General features: G+C 43.0%; 6 protein-coding genes across 6 annotated transcripts; 2 read left to right on the top strand and 4 right to left on the bottom strand.

Annotated features, from left to right (window-relative positions):
- Positions 1-165: 165 nt before the first annotated feature.
- Positions 166-4,376, bottom strand: PADG_07561 (serine/threonine protein kinase; the record flags this gene model as incomplete). Its single annotated transcript, XM_010764481.1, has 3 exons — positions 166-888; positions 945-3,924; positions 3,997-4,376. 3 exons carry the CDS (start codon positions 4,374-4,376, stop codon positions 166-168), a joined length of 4,083 nt encoding a protein of 1,360 aa, XP_010762783.1.
- Positions 4,377-4,997: 621 nt separating this feature from the next.
- Positions 4,998-6,920, top strand: PADG_07560 (uncharacterized protein; the record flags this gene model as incomplete). The annotated part of the gene is made up of 1 exon (XM_010764603.1): positions 4,998-6,920. The coding sequence occupies one exon, from the start codon at positions 4,998-5,000 to the stop codon at positions 6,918-6,920; it is 1,923 nt and encodes a 640-aa protein (XP_010762905.1).
- A 2,752-nt stretch (positions 6,921-9,672) lies between these two features.
- On the bottom strand, positions 9,673-10,723 carry PADG_07559 (uncharacterized protein; the record flags this gene model as incomplete). The annotated part of the gene is made up of 4 exons (XM_010764602.1): positions 9,673-9,683; positions 9,797-10,076; positions 10,165-10,353; positions 10,565-10,723. The coding sequence occupies 4 exons, from the start codon at positions 10,721-10,723 to the stop codon at positions 9,673-9,675; spliced, it is 639 nt and encodes a 212-aa protein (XP_010762904.1).
- A 3,042-nt stretch (positions 10,724-13,765) lies between these two features.
- On the bottom strand, positions 13,766-18,179 carry PADG_07558 (ubiquitin-specific protease UBP15; the record flags this gene model as incomplete). The annotated part of the gene is made up of 12 exons (XM_010764480.1): positions 13,766-13,872; positions 13,971-14,100; positions 14,186-14,500; positions 14,583-15,000; positions 15,071-15,180; positions 15,233-15,840; positions 15,921-16,872; positions 16,937-17,045; positions 17,109-17,298; positions 17,370-17,527; positions 17,626-17,770; positions 17,999-18,179. The coding sequence occupies 12 exons, from the start codon at positions 18,177-18,179 to the stop codon at positions 13,766-13,768; spliced, it is 3,423 nt and encodes a 1,140-aa protein (XP_010762782.1).
- A 2,219-nt stretch (positions 18,180-20,398) lies between these two features.
- On the top strand, positions 20,399-22,342 carry PADG_07557 (uncharacterized protein; the record flags this gene model as incomplete). Its single annotated transcript, XM_010764601.1, has 1 exon — positions 20,399-22,342. One exon carries the CDS (start codon positions 20,399-20,401, stop codon positions 22,340-22,342), a length of 1,944 nt encoding a protein of 647 aa, XP_010762903.1.
- Positions 22,343-24,723: 2,381 nt separating this feature from the next.
- Positions 24,724-26,829, bottom strand: PADG_07556 (uncharacterized protein; the record flags this gene model as incomplete). The annotated part of the gene is made up of 4 exons (XM_010764479.1): positions 24,724-24,964; positions 25,054-25,444; positions 25,518-25,903; positions 25,964-26,829. The coding sequence occupies 4 exons, from the start codon at positions 26,827-26,829 to the stop codon at positions 24,724-24,726; spliced, it is 1,884 nt and encodes a 627-aa protein (XP_010762781.1).
- Positions 26,830-26,859: the final 30 nt, after the last annotated feature.

Raw genomic sequence — 26,859 nt, 5'->3', positions numbered from 1 at the left:
TGAAGCTTAAAATGCCCAAAATTAGTTAGTTCTAACGACCATAGGTAATCTACAGCATTAATAACCAGTTAAGCTTCTCCCAAGAGTCTGTGGTGGTAGATATGGCTATGGGATATTTCAATGTCAGCGGAAATCGCACAAACAAGAGATCACATTTGCCAAACCTCAATCAAAGCCTCCTCTCATATACTTCAGCATGGTCCTCGTCGCCGTTTGCTGATTCATCTCATCCCCTTCCTTCCAATTCGTCGGTTTTTCCTCCGTTAACACAGAGAGATCCGCAGGCTCCAAAGCGGCAGCAGCCGTTAGCTGCACCATCGAGGTACTTAGTTTGATCCTGTCTTCCAAGAGTTTTCTCCTATCTTGCAATGATAACCACGTTGCATCGGAGGATGCTCCGGATGATTGCAATAGGGGAAGTATAGATGCAAAGCGCTCAAGTTCCAACAAGCTATCGGTTGACAGCGTAGTTGATTTCTCTAATTCGGAAAAGCGTGACTCAAATGCTGCCAGTGCCAGGAGCAGGGGAGTTAGGGTCCCGGTTCCCCACTCCTTCTTAAGGTCTCTATCAAACAATCCCAACGACTTTATATCACTTTCGCTCAATCGATCGATTCGCATTGGGATTGCCGTGTCGGCCTTGTGGGATAGAAGCGCAGTTATCATTTCAATATTACCAGTAACGCTAGCAATACACAATGCAGTACCTAATGTAGGGTGAACGCAATTAATATCCCCTGCAGCATGGAAGGCTGTGAGAACGGATTGAATAGTTCTGGCTGAGATTTGTGATTTGTCGTTTATAATGTTTGCAGGGCAGAGCGCGAGAACGTGGAGAGCGGTGAGATCCCTAGTTTTGTTGACAACGAAATCTACTCTGTGAACGAGCTAGGGTAGTTCACTTAGTTTCCATCAAGAATAAGCGAAACTTGGGAGATACTTACATTGGAAGAATTGACAGTCGATCTCCCAAAGATATAGTCCATTGCTTCTAACGTCCCCTCTGTATGTGTCAGGAGAAGTTCATCAAGGACGGTAACCCATTCCCCCTCCCTGCCGAGCTGATAGATGGCGTTAATATCAGCTCCTTTGTCCAGAAGGAAACTAGCAAGATCAAAATAGCGATTTTTTATGGCAAGAGCTAAACTCGAAGGGCTACCGTCAGGTAATGGCTCGATAGCCATTCCCAATCTGACAAGATACTCTGCTATAAAAGTACCATCGGGAGATGTCCGTGGACGGCTAGCCAAGAGTTGAAGCAAAGAGAACTGCTTTCCATTGTGAACGGCACGTTTTACAGTTGGTCTGGCACCATGATTTACCAGAAGCCGGAAAATAGCTACATGGTTCATCATAACTGCCTCCTCAATAGGGCGATAACCAGGTGAGCCATCTGGATCGTGCCCCAGCTCCAATAACGCCTCCACAATATCAGTATTTCCAAGTTTCACTTCCTGGCACAACGCCATGCCTTCAACCGGTCGTCCGGTGTCTATATTTCTCCAGTCCCGGAGTTTCTCATGCCTTCGTTGTAGCATCTTAAGTGTTTGAAACATTAAAAGTTTGTAATCGGCACCGCAACGGACCAGCCTGCTTTGCAACGCGGTTGGATCATATGGAGTTATGGATTTTTCATGGGCGGCTTGTAACATTCCAATCTCGTTAAATATGAGCGGTTTCTCCGATAACGTTTGATCGATGTACATTAGCATGGCTTCCAATATATGGGGAAGAGTGAGAACAGCCGCCAGTTCAATAGGAGATTTTACTGTAATGCCCGTTTCATGTCCCACCTTCGCCAGTGGGTTCGCACCAAACTCGAGCAGGACTTTTACAGCAGGAAGGCTTCTCATAAGCACTGCTCTCCCTAGCGGGGTGTTTTGGGTGCCAAAATTATCTTCCCAATCTGCATTGATCATTCTGACGTCCTTTCGCATTGTTCTACATGCATGCTCTATGATTGCACCAGCACCTAGAAGTCCTTTCACAAGGAATGGCATTTGGTCAGGAGTGAAGCTGGAAAGCCAGTGCAAGGGCGTTTCTTCACCAAATTCTGTTGAGTCACCCTTGGCACCATGCTCGAGGAGAAACATGGCACAGTCAAAATGGCCACTGCGACAAGCACATACAAGAGGCGATTCTGAGAGTGATTTATTCGGAATATCAATGTCACATAAATATGTCTCAATCATGTACTTCAGCGCTTCCAGGTTTCCCTGGGCAGCAGCAAAGTGCAAGAGACCGTGGCCCTTGTGGTTGACAAAGATTTCATCGAACGGTGATGTTATACTTGGTGCAGAGTCAGCACTCTGGTCAATAGCGACCGAAGGGCTGTTCTTCCGTAAACTGGAATTATATGCGGCTCCAATCTCTTTTTTGATTTGGGCTTCGAGAATCGAAATATCATCAAGATCATAGGGTCGTCGTAGTTTCCGAGGCACAAAATGAGGCATTCCGATACCACCAGCAAGGGTCCTCCGAGCCCAATCTGCATTCTTTATCATCTTTTCCCACTCATCCCGCTCGTCCTGATTAGCCAGTCGACCAATTATAGCTCGACCATCCTCCATACAGTTTTGATGACCTCTTATTAGACCCCATTGGATAAACTCTTGCAGCTGATCCAGCGTAAGAGATATTGGCACGGAGAGAGCAGTGCTCACACGCCAAAACCAAGCCATTGCCCAATAGTCGACGTCACCTTCATCGCCCGCGTTTGCGGATTGCAGCAGCCAATGGCATGCTTGCTCTGCATCAAAAGTGACCCCAAATCCTGTCAAATGGCATTGGAAAAGATAGTAGGCCGCTTTCCAAGGCTGCAATCCATCAGGAGTTCCAGGCCTAACACAGCGACAAGCCTCTATAAAATCATGTATGATCTGTTGCTGCTGACCCCAGTCAAGAATTGTTTTGAGTTTCTGAGGTTCAAACCAAAATTCCCCTATATCTGGATGGTCTAGTTTCGGTCGAAAACCTGGAGTATTTCGTTGGCAATCATAATCGTCACCCAAGTTCCCAAGAAAAAATCCTAGGTTATCAACTGTCATTCCATGGGTCCCTGGGGATTCATTACGTTCGGTCTCATCACGCTCAGCATTCACTTTTGCTATCTTTTGCAGAAATGAATCGATTTTAGTGATGTCCATGCCCCTCAATGCCGCCTGAGCTTGGGGGAGAGAACGATGTCCCGGTTCAGCGACGATTGTTTGCGCAAGCACGTACAAGATGAGTGCTAGGGCATTCTCACTGACTCGATTACTTGAAGCATAAACTTGAACACTACACACTGCATTCGCAATGAGTTCATTGCTCAATTTCAGCCGCTGGAGCTCTTTCTCGGAAGCATCTGTCGGCCTAGGCCCGAGCCCCAACTCAGAACTGATATTTCTTCCGTCAAGAAATGCTCTCCACACCAGCAACCCGAAGGAGTAAACATCCGTCTGCTTTAACCCGTCGGACGAGAGTCGATTTGAAGATTCAGGAGCTTGGTACGGGAAAGTTCCCATCCGCAGATAGGATAGATCACGTTGTTCAATGTCCATTACTGCTCCCCCAAAATCTGCCAATTTCGCAGTGTATGGCTGACATTCGACAGTATCATACCTGTTTTCAAAGATCAGGACATTCTCATGCTTGAGATCGCCATGCACGATCCCGCACGCGTGAAGAATTGCAAGGCCTCGGGAAATATCGTAGCAAAGCTTCTGTTTGACAGGAAACGGTAGGGGAATATTGGAGGCCTGGAGATTGTAAAACGAGCCGAAAATGGCATATTCCATAATAATTTTTGGGTATACAGAGTCTGACTCTGTGGGCGATCCCCATCCGAATCCCAATAAACGAACAATGTTGGGATGGTATCGTAAAGGTTTATGTAACAACGCTCGAAGCTCAAGAGCCACATCGTTCCAGTTGTTCTGAAGGCTGTTTAGGGGCGAGCATTAATATCTAAGCATCATAAAAACATCAATTACAAGCTATATAAAGTGTACCAACCGAGAAGTAGACCTTTCACGTACACTCTTCACAGCTACATACTTCCCCCACTTTAAAAACCGCTGAGATAATGACACCTCTAGTTTATTCACACCAGGTTGCCATTCGGCACGTTCGACGACGAAGGAAGCGCCAGATCCAATCTTCGTCCTTGATAACTCTTTGATTTCGTTATTGTCGTCGAAGAAAACGGAATCATCCGAACGAAGCTCTTTTTGGAGATGGGAGGCATGGCGTATGAAGGACGCAAGGCTTCTCTGAGCCGACCATTCTGCCACTTGTGAAGTGACAGGAGTGTGTACGTTTGGTGTTCGAACACCCTGGCCAGAAGTCTCTGTTGATTCGGACACGAAAGCCGATTCGAAGAGCAGTGAGGTCATGCTAAACGATCATGGAGCGGACCCCAAGCCTCATGTCCAACATCAAAGGGTTCTCTTTGATGACCATGAGCGGCCATTCACACATTTTTCACGTCGATATTGAATGCCTGGACTTAATTCTAGCCTTGTTCCCAAAAATCCCTGCTTCGCCTATTTATTTAGTTGCCCCTCCAGCCTTGGAGAGCACCATTTCGTTTCCGGACCGATCCAGATGCAGACAGGAAGGGAAACTAAAGTATGTCAAAAGCACGAGCTGATGTATCACCGTGCAAACACACGTCATTGGCAGGCTCTTAAGCAAGACATGCAAGAGGAAACGCGAATGATACCTTTAGCTCCGCATGATAAACAAAAATCGTGCGCTCTGGGCTTAAAAGCAGATATTTCTTGGTGCGGATGGTGAAAGTCTAGTCAAACCCAATCATGCAGACACATGAACAGTTTATAAATCGATGAAAGTCTGTCAAACCCAATCATGCAGGCACATAAACAGTCTATAAATCGATGAAAATCTCACAGAGGTATACATCGACATTGTTAGGTGATGTTTGATGTCTAAAATCTGATTAGGGTTATCGGAATATTAGCTGAAGCAACAGCTTTGCTCTAGAATAGACAATTATGCTCGATCCGGGCTCGGTAATTGCACTGATAACCATCGCATATAAAGGCACAAATCTTGCTTGGGACATATTCCATGACGCGCTACATTACTCTTCCGACTCAGAAGATTTAATTCTCCAGCTGGAACTCGAACGTTTCCGTTTCCAAACATGGGCCAGAAATGCTGGCCTTATGGACGGCGAGCTATCGACCGGCTTGCTTCCTATCTACGAAACAGTGGAAAGAACACTGCGGGTAATCGGTGGACTATTGGAGAATGCTGATCAACTGCGTGAGAGGTACGGACTTTGTGCGTCGCAGTCCGAAACGCCAGAGCCAGATAAGGTCAAGCGCTTCATCACCAAAATGAGAAAATCGATTCGAGCAAGCGGAATCAAGCTCGAGATCGCCGGTGCCACTGAGAACAGGGATGAAAACGAAGAGCAGCTATCACCTGGAGTTGGTTGTCCAGTTGGACCAGGGAAACGGCTTCGGTGGGGTGTTCGGGATAGGAACCAGTTTCGAAAACTGATATCTGATCTTGAATGGCATGTTCAGAAACTCAATCAGCTGCTCACCGAAACCCAGCAAAGAGCAGTGAAAGAAGACGGGAAAAGAATTGACATTGTCTTTATCGGGAATGCAAATGATGATCTATCTCTACAGTTGATTCGGGAAGCACTTGAACAGGAGCCTGAAACTTCATCGATTCGGGGCCTGGCAGAGAGAAAGGCGTTGGTTGATGGGTCGTCATTAACTTCACGCGCTGGACCAATGGCTCTCAGCCCACTGACGCTGGGAGATTTCTCGTTTCCTGCCGGATATCAAGCTGAAAATCGCTTCATGGCCAAAAATAAACTGTCCGGTGAATATGTCCTTCTGGAAAGAAAGGACTATGATCCTGACATATCTGGGCGAGATAAGCAGATTCTAACTATGAGAGTCAACCGACTTGTTCTCCTTTTAAGTGCAGCTAAGTCTGCAGATTTCTGCACTCCGCAGTCGATTGGTCTCATTCATGATCCTGGAAATCATTGCTGGTGGATAACGTTTAAATTTCCTCGAGCGAGCATCGCAGAAATTCCCCTGGATTCTGTCTCAACCCAGCCAATATCCCTCCTTTCACTTCTGGAATCAAAATTACGCCCACCATTAGAAACACGACTCCGTCTTGCTAGCATGCTAGCCACGACCTTGAGTGAGCTATATGGCAGTAGCTGGCTGCACAAAAACATACGGAGCGAAAACATTCTTTTCCCAGACCTGTATCAAAAGAAGAAAAGCCACAAAAATGAACCGTCGCCTCTGGATAACTACTCTTCCCAACTATTATCACCCCTTATTGCAGGTTTCAATTACTCTCGCCAGGAAACCGAGTCCCAAACAATTGACAAAAACCAGTTCCACCATGACATCAGGCCCGTCATCTATAGACACCCGAATTACCAAGGTGAAGCAGCACAGGGATACAAAATTGGTTATGACATTTACTCCTTTGGTCTGGTGTTAGCGGAGATAGCGTGGTGGGTTCCTCTGTCGTCATTCCTCGACGCAAAGGTGACGAACACTTCGGGGCACCCGTCGTCATTGTTGCAGAGCCGATCTTTAAGGGGGGGCGCCACTAGTAGCACGTTGATTGCTTCTGTTCAACTCTCCTCCAGCATGAGCCGGTTCCAACTCCCCGAGGCACTGGAACTTCAGCGACGTGTCACTTCACGAGCAGACCGTGAGTTAGCGTTTCGTGTTGGCACTACGTATTTTGACGCCGTGAAGTGGTGTTTGGGGTATGCTGATAAACACAATGACGCCGATAGCACCATATCCAACACTGAAAATACTGCAACTACAGAAACTATCCAAAGTTTCGGGGATTGGCACCCGGCATTGGACTTTTATAATCAAGTCGTTGTGCCATTGAGGAAGATTGCTAACGTGGACTGAAAAATGCGAGTTCGCATCTATGGCTGGGGTGACGTCATACAGTGAACTTTATTTTTTTCTTTCTTCAGCAGTTTGGATTAGCGTTGGCGGATCTGCTGATACGGTTTATGTGTTGTCCTCATGTCTTTTTGCCAACCCCGGATAGAATATCGTTATCGTAGAATCGGCGGGTTCAATGGGGTGGTAGATATGTTAAGTTGCGATATAAGGATTGACTATTATGCACCATTATGACAAATGCGAATTATTCAAAGTCTTCCCATATGGATTGGCTGTTGAATCCACTGTTGAATGCAAATATTGCTTAACATCAATGGCAACCATCCCCAAGAAAACAAATATATCAAGGTATTGGGTGTTCAAACGCTGAAATCGGCTATATGTGCACTTAAGAACAAGAAACAAGAATGCAAACTTTAAGCATGATTTTCGGGGGGTTCAGGCTTTCCGGGCATCATATTATAATCATATAACTACCCTATCTTTGTTTTGGGATGCTTTTAAGACCGTTGCTTAATTAAGCGGGCCGTGACCGAAATGCAAATAATGTCGGAGTAATGATAACCCTGACCATGTGTGATATTTGTGCATGGAGAAAATGCGATATAGAAGTCAAAACAAACGGCGAGGACATCCCCTGAGTTCAGAACAGTAAGATACCCCCTCAGTTCGTGATTTCCCCACATAACATGCCACGTCTGGATACTCGGAACAATGCTCCCCATCCCCCATTTAAAATGAAAGATTCGAACCTTGTTTGTTCGGTGAATTGACACTTGGCAAACGGCTGTTTTCTCTATTTCCGTCGTTGGAGCCGCGGTTACTCGCAGATGGAATCCTTTCTATCTGCCGTTGTGTATGTTGGTGCATTATTCTTGAGTAATCCTCCAATGACAGCGCTCTACCGTGTAGCGTATTGTAGCTCATTATCGATCGAGGAGAGTCCTGTTGGGGAGTAGGGGATTGTTGATGGCGCTCGACCGAGTTGGGGTGCGATCTCCTAGGAGAGGAGCGTGGGTAATTATTCATACGCAGGGGCCAGGAGTATGGTGATAGCAGAGAGCTCAGTACAAGCTTTGTATTGGACATAAAAGGGGTTTCTTCTTAGGTAAATCTAAAAGCTTAGTGTAAGGCCAGCATGATAGGAATATATTTGAATGTAATTGATGTTTGTGAACATTCGTGGCTAAGGAGATTGAGATGAATATAATCCTGGGGAGCTTATATGGAGCCTGAATTCGTACCCCAACGAGCTGGGAAAGTACTGTAACCGGTTCATGTTTTTCAGGTTAAGGTGAAATGCTGGTAAAAGGCTTACGGAAATCGATATCCCACGACAATCATGCCGAATAAGCATAATAAGTGGTGGATGCAGCAGTGGAATACACAATGAGGTAAACCAATATTAGGTTAAGGGTCCACGTCGCGACCTTATACCGTCCAGCAAACTCCTGGTTTACATTTTGTGGCGGAAGGGACACAAGGAGTGGAATCACCGACAGAAATCATATCACCTCAGGCAAATGAAAATCTGGGGCTAAACCATGTAATCAGAGCAACTTAGACATAAAAAATGTTCGCAACGTACCGATTGATGTGGTCGCAAATATATGGTGAATATATAGTTTAAAATGTGGTCCAAGAAGAAAACGTGTGGGAAAAAAATCACAAGTTTTGGAAAATTCGATATCCAATAACAAGAGATATATGAATGTATAAGAGGCTATGTCGTCACTGACGGGATGATGATAATGTGCGTTGGACAATCCGGGTGAACAACCCAAGGTGCCTTGGATCCGCGGGCAAAATTCAAACCTTAGGAACAACAAACGGCCCCCGCACTTTAATTGAATTTGAACAAGAAATATTTTGTTGGCGGGAGCAATGGAGACAGATCATCTTAACAAATTGAACACGGCAATTCCATAGAAACTACTACACCGGCTGGAATGACATGGAGGGCCGTGAGTTCGACAGGCTGAATGGTCTAGCTTGCGGAAGGCGAAATATATGCAGGCCTCCACATATATGACGTCCGACTACGAAGGAAGTAACCGAAATGTTGACAATCCTTGTTATCTGATCTTTTTGCTGATGCAATAATGCCCGCGATCTGCAGATAAAATTCAGAATACTGAGGTAAGACGTAACATAGCTGCAGATATGGCTTCATAGCAGGCCAGCGAAGGATACCTAAAGCCTGAAAAGTGGATAGATAGCCTGAATTAATGATATAAGCGATCAAACGGGTATAATAAAGATAATGAGCGACAAGACCTGCTCATTCCCGGTAATTAGCTGCTACTCAGTTAAAATCTCTCTTCTCTCCTATATATTCTATCACACTGACGTCTTTCCTCCGTAAATACGTACCAATAAGTTAGAAATTGCTGATAATTTCGTAGATCGGCGGGCGCATACGTTCATCAACCACGGTTGGCGTGCTAGAAATCAGAGGCGTTTCTCCGATGAGGTTATGATGACCTCACAAACCTAATGTCACGTGAACGATGGGTTTGGAACCTATGGTCCTGACCCGAGAGCCGCAAAAACGAATGTTACAGAAAAATGAATAGAGAAAACGGCATGCTGTAAAACATATTTCGATGTAGATATATAAATACCATATCAACATAAACAGCTTTCATATACACCATCGATTAATATAACAAAATCCCAGAACGTCAGTTGCTGAATGAAAAACTCGATTCAAATAATAAAAACTAGAATAAGAACCTGGCCAAAAATTGCATCATACGTAGCCTAATCATCGATATTAGCAAAGCAGGATTTGGCGAAATAACTTGAACGGTTGGGGGTAGGCAAAATACAACTAGCAAAGGGGGAAACGGGAAAAAAAAAAAAAAAAAACCCACCCTTTCTAGCGCCCTGGAAAAAGAATCTAACAATAAACACTTGAAGCGCCGCCATAGTCATCATCATTAGGCCCTCGATAACACTGAAATTGAAAATCCGCTGCTCAGTACTGCGCACAGTGCTGAAATTTCGATTCTCACGTGTCCGGAAGTACTTTTGGTTCCGACTGATCGTCGACAGCTGGCCTGAGATCTTAAAGATGGATTCCTCCAGCGCGGACGCTTGTTCAGGTGGTGCTCCTTGTTTCGAAGGGAGTTTGGCTCTTTCTTCATTCTCAACCTGTAGCCGAAAAGTTACATCATGATCCCTGTAAATTGTGAAAGAAAGCCAGGTAGAGGTATAGTTGTAGGGGGAAGAAAAACCCAACCGTAATCTCAAAATCCACCAACTTCTCCGCAAACGTCGACATGTCATTGTCAAAGCAGAACCGGTACTCGCCCACCGTCTCGGCACTGAAGACGAAATCGCCCTGTCTCTCCTTTGAACCTTCCATGATCACCTTCTCGTTGGGGCCGACGACTGAGTAATCGACATCAAAGGAGCCTCCCGATTGTACCTGTAATGTGTAATCATATCATCAGCTCATTGAAAACCAGACAACAAAAACATCCCAACACGTAAAATAGTACACAAGCATACGTCCACTGTTGTTGTCTTCCCGGAGGATCTGCATTCATTTCCCTCCAACCACAGATATCACCAGAACCTCCCAATGCCATCCTAACCCAGTCCCACACCATATATATAAAAGGTAAATGTATACTAACCGCAAAATAAAACGCAACCTTGGCTGGCGGGCTTTCGACATAGGTGTAGAAGCATGCCTTTTCGCTTGCATCGAGTTTGTACGTTAAAGCGGTCGCAGAAACAACGGTGAGCCAGCAGGGGAGCGCCAGGAGGCTCAGCGCAACGGTATGTAGCCGCATCGTTCAAAATTCGATCCCACGACGATGTTGTTGGCTTTTTGGTTTGCGAGAATATGAATTGTTGTTGACAGCTATCGGTTATTTGATGTTTGAGTTTGGGACGCACAGGGGGATGTTTGCATTGTTTGCATTTGTCATAGTTAACTTAAACCACTTCAATCAGTTTGACATGAACAACTGGGATACCAAAGTAACTTAAGTAACAACTATAGCTACCAAATTATTCCCTGTATGCTGGGAGCATGCACTAACAGTATGTCCTACAATATCACATTCACTGCACTGTGGTACTGCTTGCTTTCATGATCACTTATCTAACTGCTTTATCACATCTCTATTCTTCTCATTTTATCTTTGTATGCAATATATTTCTTCTTAAATGGTCAAACTCTCTCTCTGACTTATATATGTATACTGTCTTACACATTTTCAATTTTATTTGACATTTTGCAGTCTTTAGCTTTTTATTTTCTCTTGTTAGAATGACAGCATCATGCATAATGATCTAACATTTAACTAGTTGGTTGATCTAAGAGCTTGATTGATAGAACTGAGTAAACTCTATATATAAAACTTTAAATATTTTTAAAATCTTCTTACTCTAAAGCTTTAGTTGTCATATAGTATAAAATATGAAAGTGATTTAAAAGATCTAGAAACTATAAAATATTTCTAAAGAAATAAAAGTATATATTTAAGTGTTAAAATAATTAAAAACTTGCTCTAAGTTATATGAAATTAGTTTTATAGCTCTAAAATTACTTTTATTTTTTTTTTTTCATTTAGAATTACTATATAGATAAAAATAAATAGTCAAATTTTTATTTTTTATTAATATGATTGATATTAAATTTTATTTTCTTTTTAATATCTCTTCTATATATTTGTTTTTAATAAAAAATAATTACAATCAAAGATTGTAAAAAATGAGAGAAATAAGCTGATAAAAAAAATATATTTAAATTAAAAATTATTACTAGTCAATTATTGTTAGGCTCAGCGCCCGATAGAGCCTGACTGAGGCCCGGCGCCCGATTAGACTCGGCGCCCGATTAGGCCTAATCCTCATCATGTGACCATGCGACCATGCGGGTTGTTATAATCCAGGCAGCACCCCCTTTCATCTCATCAAGCTTAGCATTTTGTTATATAGCATTTAGCAACGCAGAGAGTTTCCTTCTTATGAAGCTTGCATTCGCGCCCTAACAATTATACAGAATTGACTATATTTATCGAATATCTTTTCAAATCAGATTAATAATAGTTTATTAGTTATTTATTCATTCTGTTAGAGAGTGAATGTGAGCTGCATAAGAAGGAACTCTCTGTGTTGCTAACTACTATATAACAAAATACTAAGCTTGATGAAATGAAAGAGGGTGCTGAGGTCTGCCCAGATTAATAACAACCCGTGTGTGGTCATGTGATGAGGGTTAGACCTAATTGGGCGCTGAGTCTAATCCAGCACTAGTCTAATCAGATGCTGAGTCTAATCCAACATCAAGTCTAGTCAGGCGCCAAGTCTAATCAGGCGCCGGGGCGCTGAGCCTAACACATTCTAACTGATTTTAATTCTTAAATTATATAGTAGCTTATTCTCATATTAAAATATTTAATATAACTTTTTTTTCTTGAAGATAATTATTAATAATAAAAATCAGTCAGTTATATTTAACTTTTTTTTATAAATAATAACTCTTTTTATATTTTCAAACTATGTAAGTTTTAGAAATTTTTTTCTAATTTTATAATCATTTTAATTATTATAATAATTTTTATTTTAGACTTAATCTTATTAAAGTTATATATATATATATATATATATATTTATATAATTTTATACTTCTGAATATTATTCTATACAAATTAAATTATTTTGATATTATTTTGAAATCTTCACATAAAGCTCACTAATAATCATATAATCTTGAAAATTAAAATTTTAATTCAAAATGATAATTAATGAATCAGTTAGCTTAATTAATGTCAGTAAGTGAAGTGACAGAGGTGTCTCAATTGACAAAGAAGAATGACTATTTCTCATATAGTTTTCATCTAAGAGAACTGACTACATGCATTCATTCATAAAGATTATTCACTGAATGATAGCTAACTCTTTAGTAAAGATCAATTTTCAATTCCTAAGTTGAGAATTCTCTCATGTTATATAACCATTCAATTGATTCTATACAGTGATAAAGAAAATGCCAAATAAGCTCATAGCTTTCTTGATGCTTGAGATCTGGCCTTTTTTTAGCTAAAAGAAACTTTCCTTCCTGATTGAAAGCTTGAAAATGCCTTGATGTAGGCATCTTGTTAGTGAGAATGCTGAATATGTACGTGTCAGGGAAACATTCAACTAGGTGGTGAATTACGTTAGTTAAATGAAGGATGACAATCTGATTATTTATCGCCAAGCCTAACTTCTTATAACAGGACAATAAAACCTCCTCCCTGTTTGAAACCAATAATAAAAGCAAGAAAGAAAAAAAAGCTTAACAACGCATACAAGCAACCTATTCCAAACAAGCAACACGCAAAGAAAACGCTGGTGCTTTGTATTTAATAAGGTAAAAACGACCAAGCGGGCAGACAAACAAAAAGTAAATAAATAACAAAGTAAATAAATAAAGATCTCCTAAAATCAAATAGAATCCATGTGGGAGAAAGAGAAAATGAGAGAAGAGGGAAAGAGAATAACAATAGAAAAAGGAAAACTTCCATAGTTCAAAATTTTGGTTCACCTCATTTCCCCATTTTCCAACTGCCATCTAACGATCCTTTTGACTCCGACATAAAACCTGTGTTTTTAACTATACCTTTGGCATACAATAAACTCAACTGCTATCCAGCAGTTTTCTCCTTCGTATTGATAACACAAAAGAAAAATGGGTAGCTTAGCACAGTATAACAAATGAAGGCAAGAAGAGGAATGGTTAAGGGGAGAAAGAGGAGAGTGGAAAAGCAGAGGAACAGAAAGAATGGAAAAAAATCAAAGAATGTGATAAAGAAACAATTAACACCAGAGTCCATTTGTAATGTCTATCGGATAAAGAATCCCTCACTCTTCCAGAAACTTCTGTTTTTATTTACATGGTCGAGGCCGAGCACATCTTGTGGTTCAGCGGCCAAATCTGAGAGTATATCGTCTACATCCTTTAAATGTTAGCGGAGAAAGAATAAAACAGTGATTTCTGCGAACTGGGGGTGTAAAGGAGGGAAAGGGGGTGGGTGTTAATTGACGCACCATCGTCGATATATCTTGGGTTACAAAATCCTTGACGAAGGGCCATAGCAAACTTGATCTTCTCGAATTGCTTGCCTCGAATTCCCGTTCTTTTCGAGAGTCGCTCCTTGGTCTCTTTGAAGATCTCGCCCTGCAGTGTTGTATGCGGTCAAAAACGTAATCCATGTTGTTGAGGGAGGATGGGGGTAATTCAGATAATATAATGGAGCACATACTGGCTTAACAACGAATTTGAATGGAACACCATGTGTTTTATTCGGCTCCTTGTCGAAATTGAAGCAATCGATCTTGTATTCCCCTTCTTGCATATTAAGTTCTTCCTGTGGTATCCTCTCAATATAGAGAGTCACATAATCTGTAATGCTAAGTATGCTGTAGTTCTCGGGGAGCTCCTTATACACCTTCCCTCCATAAACTTCATAAACGCGCAGGTGTTGTGCAGTCTCATCATCGAGGTTGGCCCGTTTTTGGAAGCCCAAAATCAGATCAGAGATATTGCCGTTCTTCGCAACGAGGATATCGTATGGTTGCTATGGTAGTATGATTAGCAAGATAGTCAGGAATGATAACGATTTTAAACCCCATTCGGGGCGAAGAAGTTGCATGACGAACCTCCTTAGAAATCCCCTCAGGAAGCCAGGTGACCTTGACCATCTTCTTTGTTTCATATTCACTCAAACTAGTTTCGAGAACCTCATAATAAAGAGCGTCGGGCCGATGAACACTGTATCCATAAGGCGAATACTGACTCGTGAGGATCTGCTGGAGATTCTGTGTCGCATTCCGCTTAATGAATGGTTTGGGCTTCCCGCTGTTCTGGAGCACGGGCGCAAACCGTATATGAGTCGGGTCAATCTTTAAATGTTCGCCAACTTTTGACGTCCATTGTTCGTATGTCATTTTACGGCTGAGAGTTAGTTCGAAAGGTTCGTTTTCTTCTGGTTTTAAAGGCGCGAATTTGACTGAGAGTCGATTCAGAAGATAATCATAGTACTGCCTGGCATCTGTGTATAAGACTGTGGGTGGGAGTCTATGAGAGGGTCTTAGTAGAGTAGCTTAAAAGAACGAAGGAAAACCAAAATATTGAAGGCATTTCATACTCAGAATCGCTGACTTGGCGCTGGAAGCATATAATGTCCCCGTCTTGTATTTCTGATTGGTGGAAAGTCTGCTTGGATTTCATCGGCTCGATCATCGAGTGTTTTATTTCCTATTATTGCGGTAAGTTCATGTCTCAATTTCAGGAAAAATTGGTCACATACCTCAAATAATATGAAAGGGGTCCCAGCAGGCCAGTTCATCAATTCCAGGATTGGACCAGCCAGGTCTGAGACCTTAGAATGTTTCCGAACGAAAACGTGCCCAACACCAGTCAAAGTTTGCTGAACAACATCGAAGTGCTTCAAGAAAACAAGGCTGGTCGCATTACTGCCCTGGGTGTCGGGCCAAGTTGCTTTGCCGTCGGCTCCGAGTTCCCCTACTTCGATAAACAGTCGGAACTGACTCCCCTTTGTGCCGTATCGACTAAACGCCTCTTCAACAGACATATCAAGATCCTTCAGAGGTTGATCTGGGCGAGTGGTTTTATTTTGCCTGTTCACCATTACCCAAAGTCTCACTTGGTCGGGTTTCAATCCCTTTTCTTCAGCAAATTCAGCCACAAACTCGCCAACCTTCTTAGTCCTGAGAACACGGTACAACTTCGCGGCAGCAGGATCGTCAGGCTCCAAATCCAGACTGGTCAAATCGAATCCATGATGGGCCTTGAACGACTCATCAGACAGCAACCCGATGTTCATATAGAGATGTTGCTCCTCCCGCTCCTTTTTCTTTCGTGCTACCTCAGCACGTTCTTCAATGAGACGTTTCTCTATTAAAGTTCAAACCAGGGTACCAGTTATTAGCCATCTGGCGAAAATTAAAGGAAACGGGAAAGTCGGGAAAACATACCAAGGTGTGCGGGTATATCTTCTTTCACAACGTCAACAAGAACGTCATTTACTCGAGATTTTCTGATGTACACCAACATGTACGCATTCATTGATCGCTTCATGGAATAGCCTCGCATATATGGCTGTCGAACTCCCGTCGTACCATTGGCGACGTTGGGATATTCTCCACCAAAATTTTCCTCAAGAGTTTCCTTCATGGTTGCGCGAATAACCTTGTCGTCATCAAACTTATAGAACAAGCCATCCTTGGTTGGTCGAAGATATGCGTAGTAGTGGCCGGCATTGAAGTCGCCACTATGCACAAGGACACCGTGTAGTTGGTAGACCCATGGCTCTGATTTATCTGCATCATCCGATAGATATGGTGCCGCGTCAAATTCCTCTGGGAATTCCAGTCTGTCGTTGATTTTCATCATGGCGTCGCGATTGATGTCATATTCGAACCGTTTGAGATGCAGGTGGAGGACGGGCGGGAAGCTCTCAAATATCACACCCTTTTTGGCCTCCTGAAGCTTATAGGGTTCTCCAGCGTCATACTTATTTTCGCCTTCCAATGTTTCAACCTGGATGTAATCTTTGAAACTGTCATCCAGGGTCCTATTTCCCCGGACGTTCAGTTGGATATCCCAAAAGTCTTCTATCCTGGACGACTCATAGTCAACGTGAATGCAAGATATGTAAGTTTTTGTCTTTCCAACAAATAGTTCAGGAAGTGCTTTTTCAGCAGGGGTGCCTTTCATCTGCCCTTCGAGTTTATCCATCAATAATCTTGAAAGTTCTTGAACATCCTGCTGCTCAAAGGTATGTCTCGATTCCCAACCAAAAGAAGATGTGAGTTCAGCCGTCGATACCGGAACGTCGCTGGTTTGAAGGTGGTAAAATAGTCGTTGAAGAGTCCATGCGGAATTTGACTTGTTGGCGTCTTGTTCGGTAGGTATTTGATAAACGGCCTGTATTTATATACTCAGCAGCCATTTTTTTTTTTTTTTTTAACAGAAGGCAGGGGAGTCTGACCTTTCGGAACGAGTTCGTAAAGAACAGAGACTGGAGTAATGAATTGAGATAGCAAGTAGCACCCTGATTTCTAAGGCCTACCATTCCTGTTTCCTTCTTCGAGTCATAGCTGCAGGGAAATGTTAGTTGGCAGGGATGATAGAAAGCCGCAGACGAGTTGGGTTTTACGGACTTTTGGAAGCTGTGCCACAGAACCCCCGTTGGATCTTTCACCACGCGGACATAAGCTGTGAGGCAGGCTTCTTCATTCTCAACAAGCGGGGTTCCTTTATCGTTAAAGGCCTGCTGGAATAACTTCCGGAGTTCGCAAAACCGTGTAAACCCCCAGTCTGCCTCGTCTGCATTGAAACGGTGGTGCGCCGCTACAGAACCAGAGTCAGTTGGGGTTCCAGCAGCAGACCTGTATCAGGGACAGGAGGGGGAAACCTCATACAGTGTGTAATATATATTGAAGGATCATTCTTATTCGACAGGACTAACGCAAACTGTACACACGCATACCAATTATCCGGAGGGGGGTTCTCGAAGCCGTGTTCAAGGTAAAAGGATGCATGGTCGACGCCGTTCCCGAATGGAAAGAACAAAACCCGCCTAGATGGCACTTCAAGTGTTAGAGTATATGCTCTGAGCGGTCGCTGACGAAGCTCCGCATCACCGCATGAGGTATGGGATTGGCACGGAAAACGCACCATGGAGCTCCTCCACACTCAAAAATCGGGCCATGTTCTTTCCGCCGCAGCTTTGTCCAGTTCTCGATATTCCATGTATTATACGTTTGTGCTTCTGTTTCCAAATCTGGGTTCTCCGGTAAGACTTTTGCCATCATCGCCTCATCTGCACACACGCCAGTTTGTTAGAACAGATATTATGGACCAATCCCAAACATACATAGCCAACCGCGAAAATCAATCCCATCACGGAAGCGGGCGGCCACGGGGGCTACGGGCGATCAAAAAAACGAGCTGACCCAAACTAAGCGGGGCATTCGCGGTCGACAACGACAGAACGTTGTGTAATTGCTAGAGCCGATAAATAGGCAAGCAGGGTGGAGGGCAAACATACAGTCAGTTGCTAGAGGCTCCGGTTCAGGTTCGCTGGCGGAGCCGGGAGGAGACACGACGACAACATCCGCGCGGTCACTGGGGTACTGGTCGTAGTCGTCGACAACCATATCATTGTCCGTAAGCTGCAGATCGCCCAGATGAGCGGGCAGGTCAGTGGCATCCTCATAGCTGTCATCCATGGCGGCTATAGCTGGGGACCCGACGACAAAAAGAAATAGAGGAGCGTAGATGGAGCCAAAGAGCAGCAGAGGAGGAAGAGGAGGGTTGTTGGATAACACTCACATTGTCCATTTTGGGTCCGGTTTATTTTCCACCGGGAGGCGATGGGCAAGGGCCAGGACGCGGCTTCCCACTCTCTCAACTCAGATGTAGCTAAAGAAGAAGAAGAAGAAGAAGAAGAAGAAGAAGAAAGAGCAGGTGGAAAGGGGAGCGGAGGGGTGTTGTGTGTCTGTAGCAGGTGGAAGCTGGGAGCGAGGTTCGAGGCAGAGAGGAAGGAGAAAACGGGTAAGTTGATGCGCAGTCAACGGGTCTTGACTAATGAAATGGGTGGTGGGTGGGCGAAATTTGCATCCCCAACTTTTGTTCTCAGAACATCATCACCTCAAACCCGCAGAGCGCTGAGTAACGGAGTGAGAGAGGGGAGGAATCGAGGGTTTGCACGAAGTCTATTATTTAAAAATACAAAAATAGATTTCACAACCCAGATACGATATGTATATGTACATGTTTGTTTGTTTATTTATTTACGGATCAAATATTTCTTCATCTTCAATGTTCTCTGCACCATGTTCACTTCTATCGCTATATGTTCATCTTCATACACTGAATTATCTCTAGATCTCTCTGGATATGGGATTGATATTCATGCTCCGAACATACATATATACTCTATAGCTACCCCTGTGGATAGGTTCATTGTCTTTTTTATTCAGCAGATATTGCAGGAAACGCCATCAAATCAAAGAATATGCATATTGAGCATAGAAGGAAAGTTTGCTAGCCCCTCTCTCCCACAGCAGAAGAAACAGTTTCCTGAGACCTTTTGTCTGCAAGAGACCTAGATAAGCAACCTGATCTTGCTGTAAAACTCAGGTATGCTGAATGCAAGAGAGCCCCTGAACAACTCTACACAGCATCTCCACAGCATCTCCACAGCAGAGTTGCGTCAGATCTTCACATTAATTGGCGTTCGGGGGGGGCCCTTACATAGCCGGGTATTGTGAGCAAACTTAACACCATGGGAGTGAACATTAAAAATTATACTGTTTGCGGTGTTAATTAGGAGGTCACTAAAGCAACAGATCCCTCTGAATAGAATATTAATATTCACTCAGAAGAGAGCAGAAGCTAATGAGGGTGTCAATCAATAGAACTTCAGAAAGGACGTCTTAGCGATGACAATGACAGCTGAAGAACTCCCAGCTTGCAAGAAAATCTTGGACCAGCCATATTTACCTGAGAATTCAATAATGGAAGAGTGATGAACGAGCAATCTTTTCTCTGACCAAGCTGAATACTTGGCTGACTCAAAGACCTTGACACTTGGGGAGAGCAACCCCATAAACCACAGTTGAAGGATGGTTAGTTACCATTGACAAAAAGACAAGTCACTACGACTGGGTCAACCGCTACAACAAAATTCCTTGGAACCCAAGATATTTAACTATTAATAACTATCAAGCTTGTCAGTCACAGCACGGCTTATCGAGAGAGCTGCACTTGGCGAGTCTCGCCCCGAGAACGGCTGGGGCTTCCACACATCAGCGAGGGACTCGTCAGGCTGTACTCCGTAACTACAGTTGCAGTCACACCTTCGGCGATCACAAAAAGAATGTTTGCAGCAACTGAGCCATTTCAAAAACCCCGGATCTTTTAAAGAACATGTTTGACTATTTATTCCCAGCCCCCAGCTGGGGAACGAACTGTGGGGAAGTTTGTCGTTTGGATTTGACGGCGGATCCCCCTTTCTTTCACGGCCGATTCCCCGCCATTGGAGCTATAAATTCTTCGTTTAGGGGCGTCTGTACTGATCTGATCCTGCAAGGCTGGCAAGCTGGTTCGAGCCATCACGACCTATTTAAGCTCAGACGATTCTTGCTCCGCCACGAGGTTTTTTTTTTTTTTTTTTTTTTTTTTTCATTTTATTTTACTGATAGAGTCGTGCGTACGGGATATAGACATTTTTATTATAGGCGAGGCGAAGATATACCTTTTTAGAGAAACCTATTTTTTACTTGCCCTAAGATTGCTTTTTGAGCTCTCTCTTTTCTTCGATCCCTTCCCCAGGACTGAAGAAAAATGCCAGCTACTAAAAATTCTCTCCTCTTCACGGCAACTAACTACCGCAAATGCAGCTTATGGCCACATTAATTACGGGAACAGTTCTGACGAACGAGACATGTTTGCCCTGCGTGGGCTCCGTGTTGACCCAGCCATCTCTATCTGTTCATTCATTAAGGGACAACCTGCCCACACCACGTGGGCATTCTCGTCTACGTATCCAAATCGGTCATATCACCATATACCCCTGGAACAGAGCAATGCGATAAGACTGGCAGAGATTCTCCCAGGTCAGGGTAATGACAACTTACAATTGCAACTACATCATGCCACTCTACAAGATTCTCCCCCTTACGAAGCTTTGTCGTACGAATGGGCGGGGAATACCGGATTGAGACCAGTAAGATGTGGCTCACAAGAATTCCATCTCTCTGCCAATCTACGAGCAGCACTAAGGCGTCTTCGATATGCCAACCAGCGGAGATTGGTGTGGGTGGATGCTATATGCATTGACCAACACAACCGTCAGGAACGCTCACACCAGGTGTCCATGATGAGGGAGATATACCGAAAGGCCCAGCGGGCGTTGATTTGGATTGGAGAGGAGAAGGAACACACAGGCTCTGCCTTCGAAATAATACCGGAATTGGCGGAGAATTGGGTTTCTCAAGGGTCGGGGGACGACATACCGCCAATCCTAGCACGAGACACAGGGGAACCAAATGCAAATCAGCTTCTAGACCCCTCCAACAGCGCCTTATGGAACTCGATCATCGATGTATTCACCCGGCCCTACTTCAGACGAACATGGATCATACAGGAAATTATTGTCTCCAGCGAAGCGACTGTGATATGCGGGAGCTATGATGTAGACTGGACCTCATTTCACCGAGCTGCAAATCACCTTGTCCAGGATGAGTTTCGTGCATCTCGGGAACCCCAGCCTTCGACATTATTCCTCATAGCACTTATCCGGCGCATCGAGCGAAGGTTTGAGAGGGGGGATTTACGCCTGCGAACGCTGCTTCGACATTTCCGCGCTTCGAAAGCCTTAGACCCCCGTGATAAGGTATTTGCGCTACTTGGCCTGGTGTCTCGCGACTGCTCGTCAAACTCCGGCAATCCTATCCCTAGTTCTAATGCAAGTTCACGAGCCCGCGCAATAAAGGCCGACTACACAAAGGTAATCGAAGATGTCTACCATGAAACAGCCGCATATATCATCACCGAAGAACAAAACCTCAAACTTCTTACAAACGAATATCCGCCAAACGCTCGTGAGCTCCAAAACATGCCATCCTGGGTTCCCGATTGGTCCGCAAACTCCAAACCGCTCCATCCGCTAATCCGCAAAAGCGACCGGCTCAGCACGCTCATCAAGGGCGACATCCACTGCACAACCACCTCCCTCTTCGTTAACGGAAACATATTCGACACAATAAGCTACGCTTCGGAAGTCATAACATCCTCCAACGCACACTTTATCCTTCACAATCTCATAAAGCTAATGAAAGCCAAAACTGGCACGGGCTCCCGCTACCCCGCAACCAACCAGCCCCACAACGAAGCCCTCTGCCGCACGCTAGTTGCAAACAACGCAATCCTCCGCCCAGCTCTGGACGAAACGGAACGCTACTTCTTCTACCTCCTCCGCGACCGCATGACAACTGTACAGGTTCCCATCATCCAAGAGGGCCTCTTCAATGACCTCGAGTTCCTACTCTGGGCAAACGTCGCGGAGAAAAATGAGCCGTATCTGCGCGAGCTGCGGAGGACACTGTATGATCGGACCTTTTTCACGACAAGGAAAGGGTATATGGGGATTGGCCCGAAGGGGAAAACAAGGGTTAGGGTTAGGGATCAGGTGGCGGTTTTGGGTGGGGGCTTTACGCCATTTATTCTTAGAAGGATAGAAGGTGGTACCACTGCTTGTAACAGTGTGGGTGGAGACGATACGATAGGGTATACTCTTGTGGGAGAGTCGTATATTCATGGGATGATGGAGGGGGAGTTTTTGGAAGATGGACAGGAGTTGGGACATGAGAGGATTGAGATTCGGTGACTGCTGGTGCGGCGGGAGACGTTGGGACTTGGGAAAGGGTGTTTTTCTCCTTTGAAAATGGTTTGTATGTGGTGGCACTTGGCATTGCATGGAAAGCGTAGGCGTTAATCGGATTATTCAAACTTGGCATATACCTAAATCATCATCTATCTATAATTACGCCTGACACACTATTTAGTTCGTTCATAATGATAAAATTTCAAATAACATGGTTCTCAACTGAGTGGATCACTCAACTAAGCAGATCATCGTAATTGAAATACACTTCTACTTTATCAACATGCCTGCTTTGACACATCAGCATGCTACCAACTCACAATAAAAACAAAAGGAACCCCGTAGATAGAGAGGAAAATATTGAACTTGTGATATGGCATTATACAGAGCTTCGAAGCCGATATTCAAAATATTTTACAATTATTTGAGTGAGTCAAATGTGATTAAGATTATTCCTAAATGATTTGACCCACTAAAGGCTGTCTTCAAGAATTTAATATAAAAACATATATAATTTTAATGAGATTGAATTCGTGTCTGTAGGTTGATCGGCCTCCGTACGGCCGTGATTGTATCGCCCGAATTAACTCAAGTTTACAATTTCGAAATCCTGCTCGTATTTTCTATGCTTTTTAAATAGAGCCTCAATGTCTTTCCTTTTTCCTTATATAGGCATTTGTTTATAATGATTTGATATAGATCTGAATTGATTGCACAGCTACAAGTTTCTATCATATAAACTCACAATTTGCAATGGGACTTTGGTGCAAACTACGAAGATTGTTATCGGCTCTGAGTAATACGATTGTATGATAAAACTATAAACGAAGTTTAGTTGTAGTTATTGAGTTTTTGAACATATTATACATTATTCTCAAAACTTAAAATACTTAAAAGAAGGTTTAATTTAATGAACTTTCATATGATTGAAAACTTGATATTAGTTAATAAACTAAATAACAGATGAAAATGTGCTCAAATAACCTACAACGATATTTATTTCAATTCCTCATATACAAAACAGAGAAAGTTATTTCTGTCATGGCTCAATCTAGAGTCAAGGTAAAAGCTTCAATTCATCTGTCTAACTGCGCAGCTGCGACGAGAATATAAAAACTGGGGATTAGAATGTGGAATGAAACGAGCAGCCGAGTTATAAAGAGGTGGATCGGAGCGGATCAACCTTAATCCATATTACCAGCGGCTTGCGCCGTAACAATTTCTTACTATTTTAAATAATTATTAAGAACTATTTTATTTAAAGTTCAACTAATATAAATTCATTTTATATATTATTTTATTTATCACATTCTTATATCATTTAAATGTAAATATTTTTATAATTAAAATAATAGGAAAACATTTGTATATATTAGAATAGTTAAAATAACTTTATAATAATTAATATTAATATTAACTTATTTAACTTTAATTGGATTATTTAAAGCTTAATATTCAGATCTAATATCAATCTTTTTAAGAAGTAAATTTAGAAATATATAGTTATCCTGAATTCTTTAAACATCTAAAAATATTTATCAATTATTAAAAATAAATAAAGTTAAAAAAATTCTTAAATAAAATTATATAAACTCTTTTAGATTACTTTAACAAAATTTTACTCAAATTATTAAAGTAAGTAACTATAAGTTAATTACTATTATAATTATGAAAAGTAACATTAGAATATTTTTGTTTTGAATGATATGAAGAAACAGAAATATACAAGATTTAAATGATTACTTTTACATGAAGGTTTACAAAAAAAGAAGTTGAAAGTTTTATTGTGTTTCTCAATCTGACTGTTACAAAGTATGATTGATCGATAATATGAATGTTGAGATTGTTGTTCTACAATCATAATTGCGAGCTTCACAGAGACGTAGTGATTGTGGAACTATTGAACATACAATTAGAGCGGGTCCTAACCATAGTATAGTTTAATTCTATATAGAATTTCTTTTGATTGTTGCTGAGAATTGCAATTGAAATTAAATACTCCATGTTGCAGTGAGTTTGGTGATTCAGCTCGTTACTTGGATGGAGTTTAATTTTATTTACCATAGCATTCCTAATAACCAACAAAAAAAGCTGTCTCATTCGTCCTCTATGTCTATATCTCAAGGGATATACCGCAAATGCAACACATCCAATCCCTTAATAAGCAAATAACGAATGCAAAACACCTTCAATCACAAATGAGGTTTATAATATAAAGCCGAAAAATCTTCACGCAAAACTGGGGTATATATGTTGCAAATACTCCAAATTCAAAGCCACCAACACCGGCATCATGTGCTCCGCTGTCCAAATCAATCGTAATGCAAAACCCAACATCGCCCTAGCTCTTGCTCATCCCTTGACTGACATATCGTGTACCGTATTCAAAACCATGAATCCGCTTGAGTCGAAGCCGGAAAGCGCAAATACTCCGGACCAAACTCCCCAATGATCCACTCACAAAACGCCTCCCAGTTCCTTTCCCACGTCTTGAATGCATCAGTTCTTTGCTCCGGATCCATACACGAATGCTCAATACTCCATTCGGCCAGGACCCGCCACCCGAAGAGCGTCATGGAGTCATGGTGCAGAATGGTTTGGTAGAAGTCGTGTGAGAGCGAAGATCTATCAGGCAATATGTTAGCCTTACATCCTCATAGTCCCAAGCGGCATTCATATAATAATAAAATTGCAATAGAGTCAAAAGCACCAACCTAAAATACGAAGGATTATCACTATTAATCGTACACGGGACTGAATTCGCTAGGAGCGTTGGCAACACGTGTCCCTGCACGGACGAGCATAAATGCAGCACCTCATTGGAGATGGGACAGATTTCCAGCGCGATGCTTCGCTCTCGACACATTTGCATGAGCAGCGGGTGACGTGCCATCGCGTAGCCGTGTCCGATGCGCTTGGAGCCCAGCAATATGGCGTCGTAGAGGTTGCCGTCTGTTGGTCCCTGGCTCTCGAGTGTTTCACCGGCATGGAAGAGGAATGGAATGTCCAGATATAGGTTGGAACAGGTTTTTTTGAACTGCAACAGTTCAGGAATGTAGTGACGGATTGGATTGCCACGGCCTTCGCAGCCTACCATGTCAAAGCCTGTGATGTGGATGTTGGTCAGGTTGTTGAATGTCGGTTGATAGGGAAGTGATATATTTTATGGAATACGAACCGCAGATCAAATCTGGGAATGATTTTTTTAATAATACGCAATCTTTGAGGCACCATATCATGTCTTCCTTTGTGATGGAGCGAGGTGCGCAATAGATGACTTTCAGTCCCTTGAAGCGACCAGTTCCTTTGCTCGGTGCGTCGAACTGCTTTAACTTTGCATCAACCTCCTCTTGGATGATTTGCATCCAAGCATGGTGGTCAAGTTGCCTAATACCATCATCACTGACGATGTATTTATCAAAGAAATTGGGCCGGACTTCAGCGTACATGACATTGTCCTCAACGAAGCTATCAATGGCCTTTCCGATATAACTCCGGAATGCAGATTCATAATTGAAGAGTCCTTTCATCATCTGCGTGCTGCGATTAAATAGATCCCAAACCCTGGATGATAGATTTTAGTAAGGTAGGACCCCTGATGTTAAAATGAAGGGAGAAAAACACATGTTTACTTGCCCGTCCATCGTCTGTTCCATAGCATGCGCATCCTCGGCAGACATCATACATTTATTCGCCAACCATTCCTCTGCTTTTCTCCAACCACCAGGAAACTTCTGCAAGAACTGGGAATACCTCATCCAGGAAAGGGGTTTGTAATTACTGTCGAAAATGTTCATTCCCTTGGTCGAATCCTGCAGGATAGAAAACGTTATCGCCGCATTCTTGAAATTATCAAGCTGCGTATTGAGAGACAGACTGCTACGGATGAACATGCATTTGATATTGCGTGCCTGTGAAACGAGAAACGAAGGGTGGAGGACGGTGTTGAAATGACAGTGTAGATGTGCACCCTTGGGCAGCCGCTGGGCTGCCCGCATCAGGTCACTACAATTGTCGTTGATGAGGTCAACATTTGCCAAAAATTGATCTGATGCGCCGGAGTCGAGAAGTCTTGCGCGCTCTTTACGGCGGATAGCCTCTAGAATGGATGCTGCATCCTTTTCAGCTTTTGATGCTTTGGCTATCGCAGTAGCATCAAAAGCCATTTCTCGTTCTTGATTCTGCAAAGTTTCGAGGGCTTTGAAGTATTCGGTTGGAGAAGACGGGATGTTTGGGCTTGAGCCATGGGCTGAGGAATGTTTATTATTCTGAGTTTTCAAGCGACAGGAGAAGGATTCCCGGATCCATTGGAAGTAGACCATCTCCTTTGGCTTTTGGTGGGACTTTCGATAGTTATCCAATATTTGGTCCTCCCAACCGTCGTCATTTATGTCCAGATTCCTTTCCAGGTTGTGATCTATCCCCTCGACATTACTTTGCTGACTTTTGGAAACACCCAGGGAATATATATAGACAATGAATTTGAGCATCAAAATGCCCAGTGAGGCGGTGTTTTTTGC

The sequence above is a fragment of the Paracoccidioides brasiliensis genome (assembly GCF_000150735.1).
Source record: "Paracoccidioides brasiliensis Pb18 unplaced genomic scaffold supercont2.11, whole genome shotgun sequence".
Lineage (NCBI taxonomy): Eukaryota > Fungi > Ascomycota > Eurotiomycetes > Onygenales > Ajellomycetaceae > Paracoccidioides > Paracoccidioides brasiliensis.
The sequence above is the reverse complement of the archived record's forward strand: the minus strand, read 5'-3'. Positions and strand labels throughout refer to the sequence as shown.